This window comes from Trachurus japonicus, chromosome 18 (genome assembly GCF_045865225.1).
Source record: "Trachurus japonicus isolate A0001 chromosome 18, Traja_1.0".
NCBI classification, from domain to species: Eukaryota; Metazoa; Chordata; class Actinopteri; order Carangiformes; family Carangidae; genus Trachurus; species Trachurus japonicus.
Window position 1 is genome coordinate 18,801,929 of NC_140924.1, and position 10,812 is coordinate 18,812,740.

The window sequence follows — 10,812 nt, forward strand, 5'->3', positions numbered from 1 at the left end:
GGCCTCAGCTATTGAGACTGAAGCTCCCTTCCTGCAGCTGTAAGGTGAGCCGGCAGGCAGTATCTCTTGTCAGTGCTGAGTCTCTTCAGCACTGCTCTATCAACACTGCTACTCGGATTTAAAAAAAAGAAGAAAAAAAAGATCGCCAACAGCTATTGGCAAAGAGTTTGGCAGAACTTGAAATTCTGAAGCAGCTCTAATTGTGTTTTGCCTAAAAACAACCAACTATGCAGATAATTTTAAATCAAGTGGTAAAAACTTGATTCGTGCTCCAGCCTCCATCTGCAAATTAAGTCTCAAATTTAAATGTATCACTTCAAGTAAATGGATAATTGTAATTGTATACATTTGATGTTGAATGCCATAAACATGTATGCTGTACTGGTATATTTTCTGTATCAATACTGTTAAGCTAAAACTCAAAAGACCCCCTCCTCATTAATGTACCACAGCCCCAGGACTCTGACTTCAACCATAGCAGGAGTACTTTGTACTTCCAACGAGTCTCTCAAGCCTTTAAATGGTCGGACTCGTTCTGTGTAAGATCTTACGGCTTAATGAGTTCTTGTGTGACCACACAAAATGTACTGGCATGTTTTGCTGGAGTGCATTTACTCCTGCAGATGGTTAAAGTATGAACATAGAAAAGTATTCTAGCAGTCTCTAGTGGCGATTGGGCAAACTACATGTTAATAAAAAATGAATCGCATCAATACAAAGGTTGCATTCAGGGTTTTTTGTTGTTGTTTGTTTTGTTTTTTACTATTTTGGTGATATTCTCAAACTGATTCTACCTCCTCAACCCTCTCAGTTACTCTCTGGCACAGTGATAGTTTAAAATGGTGAACAGAAATTTAAATAGCAACATGGGAACTAATGACAGTGATGCATTGAACTAATCACATAATAGAAACCAAGATGATCTATCACAGTGAATCACTCAACCATTACCTGTAGATGCACCCTCACCTTGACTGTCCACAGGTGGCATCACTGACTCATCTCTGTCCGTCTCCCTCTCTCCCGGCTCAGCGTCTCGTCTAGGTAACTCTACAGCTTCTCGATAATCTGTCTCATACTCTCTGTTTCTCAGCTGGACATGGGAACAATTGCTCTGTTCAGTCTCCATCTTATCTTCACTGCCTGCCTTTGTCCCGTTCTCTGTTTCCACTTCAAATCCGACCTCCATCACATCTGCTCTTGCCTCTGTGGGGCTGCACAGGTTATCAGCGGTGGTGTCACCTGGGATTAATTCGGTGGGCTCACCCTGGGCCAGTGCTTCAGCCGTGGTGTGGCACTTCTCTGCTGTTTCCGACAAAATCAGATCCAAGACCGGAGGGGTTTCGGCTTGGCATGGGCTCACCGTGTGGTTTCCCCTTTCTAAGGCTACTGGGATATTTTGGGGGCAGCTGGTGTGATCTCCCACTGATGTCTCTTTGTTCTCGGTGCCAGGTGGATGCTCAACATGTTTGACTTCAGGTGCATTAAGTCTGCACTCTGGATCATTATCTTTATCTTTCTGCACAGACTTTGCACCCTCAGAATAACAATGGGGGCTTTTGCTCCCATTACTTGTTGTAGATGCCCAGTCCAAATTCCTCTGTGAAGGACTGATCTCATTGGTTCCCAGCAGTAGAAATCCTTCCATTTCACCAGGTGATCCTGTCTCATTTGGCAGGGTTGCATATGTTTGTCTCTTCTCTTTAGACTTTGCTCCATTGTGCATTTGCTCATGCTCTCTGTCTGACATTGATCCTGCACCTCTCTCAGTCATATTTTCTGAATCCTCTATCAGCTGCATCTCTTCCTCCTCCTCATCTAAATGTCTCATTGGCTTAGGTGAACTTGCATCACAGCTCCTCTCTTGCCTCATTACAAAACCACCGGGAGGAAAATGTATCTCTCCACTTTCGACTGTTTCATACTCTGATAGCTGAAATAATAAGCCTTCGTCTCCTCCTCCTCTGGAGGCCTCTTGACTGGGGTCAGACAGAGGTCGCGGCCACTTCAGTCGACTGTCTGAACCTCCAGGGTTTTCTCCTTCATGTCTGAGGACACTCAGCCTCTTTGCATCTCTCTCTTCTTCGACTGATGTTCTGTTATCGGTCTCGACACATATTTTAAGGCAGGATGAGACTGCATGACGAGTCAAACCAGGCTCCTCTTGATGAGTATTTGGGTGTTCGACCATGGGGAACAATATCTCATCAGGACTCTCGTCCGGAGAAAGACTGAGAGTGAAAGACGGCCTGATTTCTTCACTGGAGCCATGAGAGAGAGAAAAGGAAATTAGTATGCAAATTATAAAATCCCTGCTTTTCATTAGACCAGCAGCAGAAGAACATCAATGCTAAACTATGAGTCAAAGTTATATGAATATCTTAAAGGGCAAATACACAACACAGTTAATTATGCCCTTGTGTTAACACCTGGGGACATTTTCAGAGGACGTTAAATACTTCACCTTATAATGCTACAGTATGAATATTTCCTTTGCTACTTACATCCTGCACTGATATTCAGACAGTCTCTGTGGTATTTGGAGGGACAGGGTGTATTTGTCTCTATGGGAGACGCAGGCTGCCGTCTCAGAAACCTCCTGCTGCCAGAATGACGGAGCCTGGCTGGACTGGTGAGCGGGGGGTTCGGGGTACTTTCTGTGGGAATAAGTCTGTGAGCACTGATAATAGGCTTCAGTCTGAGACGTTTGCCTTTGGAGTGAGCGATCCCAGCGGGAGGAGAAACAGGAGGAGGCCTGGGATGACAGGGAGCTTTCTGGTGTCTGCGAGTGCTGATAGTAGGCCGAGGTCTGAGAGCTCCGTCCCTCGATGGGAGAGTCATGGTGAGAGGTGGAAAATGAGGACACCTGAGGTCTGGACCACAGCCTGAACCGCAGCATCGGGAGAGGGATTCATTTTTACTTTTTTGTGTTTTACACTTGCACCAACTGCATTCAGGATTTGGATTTCTAATGGTGTTAGCACATGAATGTACCACATTCATGTATTTCAACAGAAGAAAGCAATAACTGTGTCTATATTAAAACGATCCAACTACTACAAACACTATGGTTAAAAGTCCTGTGATGTCCTGCTGCCCTTGAACTATACTGATTTTTAAACTGCCAGTGTTTGCTGTGTCACTGCACAGACCAGGATGCAGTTGCACTCAGGCAAAAACTTGAATGTGCCTTGACAAAAATGTAAAATAGTTACATGAACATATTGATAAATGGATGCTGTAACTGAACATAAGTGCATGTCGTGGTAACCGAGTGTAGCCTCTACTTACTGATCCGTGTCACCGTCTCTTTTCTCTTCCTGACTCATGCTGCTGCTGCTCTGAGTCCAAGGCTCCCTCTGGCTGCCATAATACCTCACCACTACCGCATACACAACAAAAGGCAAACACCACACACTCTTAGGGAAAAACAGAGGCTATTAAAAGTATTAAATATCTTAAATAACTATTACACAACTGTCTAACTGAGCAGCAAAAACATAGAAAACCACTCTAACCTGGTAAATCTACACCTAGCTCTTTCTTTTACACTTTATACAAACAATACATGTTTTAAAAAATAAGTAATGTGGCAATTTTACTAATACACAGGTTATGTTAATTAAGAAAGTGCAGTTTGTCATTGTGATTTATAAAGTGGGCAAGCAGCATCAGTTTGAATGATGAACTCCACAACTCCCACAAAAGGCTAAAAATAGCATGCAGTATCCAGGAGCAACAATTGTTATGCATATTTTATAATCATCCTAAAAGTTACTTAGCCAAAACAATATTTCTAACTACTTTCAAAAATACTAAACTGAATGAAGCTAGAAATATGAATTTAGAAATGTTTGATGACAGGGGATTGCAGAAATACAATAACAAGAATATGACAAATACCATGAACATCAGTTAAAAGATAAACCAGTTTGCTCGAGGCTTTATATAATTTCTTTGGCCATGATACGCTGCTGCTACAAGCAAAAGTAAGAGTTGCTCTGCTTGTTCCCTGACTGACTTTGCCTGCGAGTGTGGGAGTCGTTCCTCTGGGACTGAAGAACAGCCAGGATCTTCTGGGCCGCTTGAGACAGAGGTCCTGAGTACAACCTGCTGCTGCTGGAGCGCTCCATCTCTCCCTAGCAGAGCTGCTCTTACTCTCCCTACCTGTGGAATCTCAATGGACAAAGGGACAAACCGAGAGTCAGGTCAGTAACACAAAGACCTGGTTTAAAATGGTGATTTACTTAGTTATGGCAAGTTTGCCTCTTAGCTTTCAGGAATATAAAATAAATTCACAAATAAACTTACATAACTGTTTACTTTATTTGTTAGGTGACTTTAAGAGGAAACAGGAAATATTAGAACATCATAAGACACTAAGTTCAAAACTTTTTCTGTTATTACTTTGTTAAATTCATAGTTTAAAATAGGGACTCAGATTAATCAGTCACAAAACAGGCAGCACTGTTGTTACACAACAAAATATTCTCCCATGTTGAGTGTTGTCCCAAAGATGAGTCAATGAGGACTCAGGGGGATGATCTCCATCTCCCACACAAACCAAGTGAAGGTTCAAACTCTGAGTAAATTTCACACTTTGTAGCAGAGCAGGGCTTCATCAGTAAACCGTCCTCAGTGCACTTCTGAGATCAGCATCTCTTGGAGCTTTAATCACACAAGTTGTCTCCCTCAGCTCAGAAACTAGACATCGAGTTTGAGCCGGCTGGAAAAAGCTCCCCATCGACTCTGGTAGCTTTGACTGTCATTGCCCTCTCCTCGCTGCCATTTTGCTCTCCAGATCTTCCACGATTTTCTGCAATAGGCGGGCATCCAAGTGAAAATAGATGTATAATTGTCTCTCTCGCCTGAGGAGGGCATTACGCTCCAGCTGAGAACGTTTGGTTTTAACCTCCCCCATGATTTCTTGCATCACATGCTGCAAACTCTGCAGCTGAGTCTCTGCTTCCACAAGCTTTGCTGTCAGCTCCTGGAAAGACAAAGTGAAGAATGAGAAATGAACAAAGAAGTGGAACAAGAAGAGTCTTAGTGAGCAAAAACCAACCTATTAGCCAGCTTTTAACGACAAATAAGGAATATGCAGATACGATTAGGGCTGCAACTAACGATTATTTTCATTATCGATTAACCTGTCAATTATGTAAACGATTAATCGATTAGTTGTTCGGTCAATAAAATGTTAAAAAATGTCAGGGTTTCCCAAACCACAAGATGACGTCCTCAAATGTCTTGTTTTGTCCACAAACCAAAGAGATACTTAGTTTATTGTCATAAAGGAACAAAGAAACCAGAAATATTCACATTTAAGAAGCTGAAATTTGGAGAGAATTTGGACTTTTTTTTCCTTAAAAAACTGTTGTTAAAAACTAATTGTTGCAGCTATAGATATGATCAATTCTGCCATTATGTAACTAAGTTACTGGTAAATATTTCTATTAAATGAGATGTGATGTTTGATTTAAAAAAATCTCAACTAATCCAGAGGGAATATGATGCAAGTATACAGTTTCTAATGTGTTGTTGTTGTTGTGTAACTTCATTGACACAAACAGATTGATAGACACTGGTGTATGATGTCATGTTGGCTATGAACTGAGGTGGTGGGACAATGAGCAAAATTCAACATACATGTCTATGAGCTGCTTTAGAGAAGTAGGGACAGAACAGATAGAGATGAGAATGTGGCAATAACAAACACAATAACATTAAAACAGCATCAAATCAAAATTCCTTGTGTCAGAGAGCAAAGCAAAGCATTTTTTCACACAGTGCTTTTACACTAAAAACACCCGTGTCTCTCTACATTAAGTACTTGACAGTACGATTTGTTATCAGTGTGAAAAGGAAACATATGTGCCACCAGCTTCCCTCACCATTAGTGATGAGTAATTTAAAACTCAACTGACTCACATCAAGGATTGCCTCTGAAACGCACTTTGAATGATGGACTGAGGTGACGTGTGCCGTGAAATAAAAAGGAAACCAACCCACCTGTGCATTGGGGCAGAGCAGCTCCTGGTCAGTTACGGCCGTTGGACGTACCTGCGGCCCCATGACCAGCTGCTGGAGCTCTGTGTACATGGCCCTGTGGAGCGCCTCGCAGTCACCATTGAGACGAGCGGCGATGTAGTACTGTTCGCGACCGGCGCCGGCCAGAGCGTCTCGGGTTACCTGGAGATTGCCTCCCAGGTCACACGCAGCCTGGTCCAACGCTTCATATGTCCGGAAAGGCTCAGCTCGACTACGGTCTGAACTGTGGTCGAGGATCTGGAGCAGCCTGAAGAAACCAATGCATTAATACGGAGCTACAGTCCAAAGTGAGACACCTGGCACATAAACAATACAGGCCTTGAAGCGGTGGTGACAAGTACTTCTGAAATGCTGACACTAGAGAGACATAACTACAACAAATATGAACAGGCAATTTTAGACCTCAGCCTGCTTAAAGGGATAGTTCAATGTTTTGGCAAATTGGCCCATTGCCATAATCCCTATAGTTTTAGGAGTAGGTTCGTTACCTTTAATTGTCGGTGCAAGCTGTTTTTAGAACCACAAGCTGCTCAGAGCTACGCTACTTATTATCATCTTTTTTCTTTTCTATTTTTCTCTCAAATACCCGTAATTTTTCATTATATCATTTAATAAGACTCCACTATGTGGGGTTTATCATCTGTTTAAATAACAGAAGAAGCATGTTAGTTGGTGTTCTCTATGTGATTGCTTTGTTTCATGTTATAATTTCATCATAATAAGGCAGCTAACCTATGTTGTATGACATGTTGCAGGAATGTCAAAGACTATTTCTTTTTTGCTGCTTAAAACTCAAAAAAAGATATTGTAGGAAAAAAAATGCTGACACTGAGGAAAAAGTATAAAGCTTTGGCTCTAACACAGGAGAGTTTGAGTGTTTTTCACCTGCTGAAGGCTGCGTCCTTGCAGCTGATGATGGGGTTGGGCCTGGGGTTAATAGCCAGATCAGGGTGTGACAGGGAGTCAATCCTGAGGGTTGCTGCTTCACCTTCCTTCACCATTCTGCTGTTTACTTCGTCCAGCTGCTTCAGACACGTCTTCCACTGCCTCAGCTCCATCTCCTGAGCCAGAAGGACCAGGTCAAAGGACGCCTTCTGACGGAGCAGGTAGTCTCGAACCTGGGTGGAGAGGTTTACATTTCAGTTAACTGTGGTTGTTTTTTTGTTTCCATGTTTCTTCTCTTACAATGACAGATGTAGTTTCATATCATCAGTTCACATGGTTTTTATGTTGTTTTTATTTTTTATTTTTCTCTCTCTCTTTTTTTTTCTTTGTTTAGTGTTTCCAATTTTTACTATTTTGGGTCTGATTTTAATTTTCAAAAAATTGTATGTTTTTTTCCCCCGTTTCCAATTCTTACCGTTAAATGTTTTGTTTTTATGTAAAGCACATTGAGTTCCCCCTAGGTATGAAATGCGCTATATCTGCCTTGCCTTGCCTTATGGACACATAGCTTAAAATCATGCCTTTTTTAAAAAAAAATCTCAGATGAATTCTTTATTATTTATACATTAGTATGATCTAAAAGCAAAGCATAACATCTCCATCACTGTGGTGTTTACTAGCTGGCCCTGAACTGTGAGACTGCAAAAAATAATTTATATGTAAGAAATTTGAGGTGAGATGTGAGACATCATCTACTAACCTGGTCCTGCCTGGAGGTGTAGTAGTCCTGCCTGGCCACTTGCAGAGCCAGGTCCCCTCTCACTACTGGCACATTTAGCAGCCTGGCCGACTCCCTAAGTGCAGTGGGCACCGGTCCGTGAAGCAGAGCCTCCAGCTCGGCCTCCACTGCTTGCAGCTCCTTCTTGGACACAACTTCACGCACTTGCAGGAGAGAGGAGGTGGAAATGCTCTGACAAAGCAAAGATGATGAGGGAGTGCATGAGTGAGCGGTAATGCCATTTTACAAAAGACAAGAATACAGACCACACTGACTGTAAGATGTGTTCGCCTCACCTTGGTATGAGACGAGCTCTGAGAGAGAAAATCCAGCCCGGCCTTGACGCTCCTCTCCTCTGCCATGGCCTGCATCAGTTGGTGTTGGGTCACAATGTGAGACCACTGCAGTCTGGCCATCTCCGTCCTCCTCCGCTCCACCACTCGACGCTCACTCTCTCTCCCCTTTTGCTCCATCTCTTTCTCCTCTTCGGCCTCACAACAGCTGAGGTCCAGGACCTGGAAGCGCTCGGAGCAAGACGTCTCCACGATGTCTGAGATGCCCTGGAAGAAATGCTTCTGAGTGAAGGTGGTGAGTGTTTTGGTGTTGAGCTCCTCCTGATGCAGGAAGGGATCCAGGGGCATTTGAGAGAGGAGGGCAGCGGAGCCTTTGGAGACTGAGGGGGTTGGTGGGACCACAGGTTCTCCATTTATATTTTGCTTTGGGAAATATGAAGCGAGCTTGCTCACCTCATCTGTGAGGTTTTGCAACAGAGCGTTGCTGTCAGCGTTCTCGGCCCCAATAAAACTACTGGTCTCCTTCAGCTTACATGCAGCAGTTTCCAGCCTCGCATTGAGTCGCAGGTCAACATCTGCACGGGATGTGGCCAGAACCTGCAGCCTGTTATGGCGTCGCTGCTTCAGCTCTTTCTCTTTACGCAGCGCCTGGAGCTCTGCCTCCAACTCCTCTATGGTCACGTGCCCCTCTGCGGCAAACGCAGAGGATGAAGATGAAGATGAAGAAGAATGCCCATCTGGTGGGCCAATGGTTTTTAGGACCTCGCCCAAGGCTGCTTCATCCAGAATTGGTTTGCCGGATTTCCGTATCTCCTGAAAAGCGCGTACCTCCTCCGCGGTGAGAACATTGTTCTGGGTGAGCGTCCGACAGACAAAACGCAAGAAGTGGAGGTTCTCCGGAGCGCAGTCGAACAGCCAGTCGAACTCTGACCCCTTCAGAGATGATGCACCGGGATAACCCAGGCGGCCCAGCGCCTCCACAAAGTGGCCACCGTTCAACATGGTGGTTCAGCGACCCTTTTCCCCCTTGTTACTGTGCTAGACAGTCACACAGCAGCACCATGTGGATTACAGAGAATTAGGTGAAAACAAATACAAAACAAGGTAAAAGGAAAAAGTTATATTAGTTGTATGAAACGCTATTAATGAATACTACTAACATTATGAACTTAGAATCAACTGAGAAGTGTTTCAAACGGTTGAGACTAAATATTAACACTTCTCAAAACAATACATAATAAAGTAATATGACCACAAACAAACGGCAATAATCCTGAAACAAAACCCTCTTTAATACAGCTTTAATCAAATCTGAACTTTATAATCAAAGTCCTGTCCAAACCTTTCTACCACAACTGGTCCAGACAGGCACACCTCCCTCTTTTAGACATGAAACAAAACACCACACGAGACAGTTCACGAAACCATTTAACAGTCTCTTTTCTTTATTCAGCAAACCTATTTCGCTCTTAATCACATTATAACTGTATTAATAATGACACAGTGAAGTGTGCACTGTGTCGAGTGCACTGTATGAAACACAGTATCAAAAAGTTAGTCAAATAATTCATATTTAATCTCAACTGTACGACATGACTGCTAGTTACACTAAGTTATGGTGGTTGTGAATGGACCTGTGTCTGAGCTGCGGTCCGACCAACATTTTGTTACGATATTACGAGGGAAAAAAAAGGAAAACTCAATTGATATATTTTCTCCCCAGTCTCAAAGCGTCTTTAGCTCCAACTTTTAAACTCGGGTTGAAGCAACAATGAACTGGAATCAAACAAACAGCCGCTGACTTCTTCAGCTAAAGTGAACCGTTGCTATGAAACGTCAGCTAGAACAAAGCTAGAAGAACGTAAACGTTAGCTAGCACGGTGCTAACTACGACGGTATCGAAAATAATTACTTTAATGTGTTACTGTATCAACATAAGTTAACTTGGTACTGCATTACTTACTTGTTTTTGCTCTGTGTCGTTAACCCTCCTTCCTGGCTGGTTAGCTGTCCGCGCCAAACATCCAAACGGTCTTCTTCTTCTTTTATCCAAAATGGCGGAGGAAGCGAATCAGCGCCACCAACGGCCGAGGAGGAGCTCTGACCAGAGACTTTTTTTTTTTTTTTTAACAACTTTATTTTTGCTTTACAAAATACATAAACAATGCATAAAACCATATGAGCATCATATTAATAACATTTGGATAACAAATAGACGTGACAATAAAATAAAAACATACATAAATAGAAATAAATAATAGTAAAAAAAAAATAAAAAAAAATAAAAAAAAATAAAAAGGAGAAGAAAAAAAGTAAGACACACCAGGGGATATGAGCAATGGAAATTAAATTGACTTAAAGATATTAAAGTGGGAGCACAGATTTATAGTTTTGATAGCTTTCTTGTTATTAGCAGAGGAAACTGACTTGAAATACACCTCCAGTTCTTTCAGAAAAACACAAAAAATGGGTTTTACTTTGGCAAATTTACACTCGTGGATATAAAACTTTGCAAGAATTAAAATGAGATTAATTAAAAAATATTCTTTTTCAGCTGGAGCGTCACTCTTTATAAATCCAAAAAGGACATTTTGCCAGAGGAGCTCAAAATCACAGCAGATATTATCTAAAATGAATCTACAAATATCTTGCCACATTCACATTTCCAAAACAGATGAATAGTATGGGACAGAGCGATAGATATAACAGAGTGGCGACAGCCTTTGATGTCGCCGCCAGCGCGGTCACGTGGTTCATGTAGCTCCCAATAGTTCCAAACGAGGCTGCCGCTGTCATGTTCTGCTA

At 42.4% G+C, this 10,812-nt stretch overlaps 2 protein-coding genes across 4 annotated transcripts in view; both read right to left on the minus strand.

The window, feature by feature from the left end:
• poln (polymerase (DNA directed) nu) overlaps window positions 1-10,084 on the minus strand; it is a 62,742-nt gene extending 52,658 nt beyond the window's left edge. For both annotated transcript variants that reach the window (XR_015038201.1, XM_085806245.1), the window contains exons 1-5: window positions 9,971-10,084; window positions 4,022-4,176; window positions 3,292-3,382; window positions 2,505-2,885; window positions 970-2,261 (exon numbers count right to left, since the gene is read on the minus strand). Coding sequence is in view for 1 of the 2 variants with exons in the window: in XM_085806245.1 (XP_085662371.1) it covers window positions 970-2,261; window positions 2,505-2,885; window positions 3,292-3,382; window positions 4,022-4,133 (1,876 nt within the window). In the remaining variant the exon portion in view is untranslated. The remainder of the gene's footprint in view (window positions 1-969; window positions 2,262-2,504; window positions 2,886-3,291; window positions 3,383-4,021; window positions 4,177-9,970) is intronic.
• haus3 (HAUS augmin-like complex, subunit 3) lies at window positions 4,308-10,102 on the minus strand. Of its 2 annotated transcripts, none has more exons than XM_085806248.1 (6): window positions 9,971-10,102; window positions 8,011-9,040; window positions 7,697-7,906; window positions 6,937-7,169; window positions 6,013-6,298; window positions 4,308-4,990 (listed from the first exon to the last, which is right to left on the minus strand). In XM_085806248.1, exons 2-6 carry the CDS (start codon window positions 9,007-9,009, stop codon window positions 4,766-4,768), a joined length of 1,953 nt encoding a protein of 650 aa, XP_085662374.1. In that variant the 5' UTR covers window positions 9,010-9,040; window positions 9,971-10,102; the 3' UTR covers window positions 4,308-4,765. The 2 variants fall into 2 exon arrangements, with proteins under 2 accessions (XP_085662374.1, XP_085662373.1); XM_085806247.1 differs by having other exon boundaries at window positions 8,011-9,045; window positions 9,971-10,097.
• Between the last annotated feature and the right edge of the window lie 710 nt (window positions 10,103-10,812).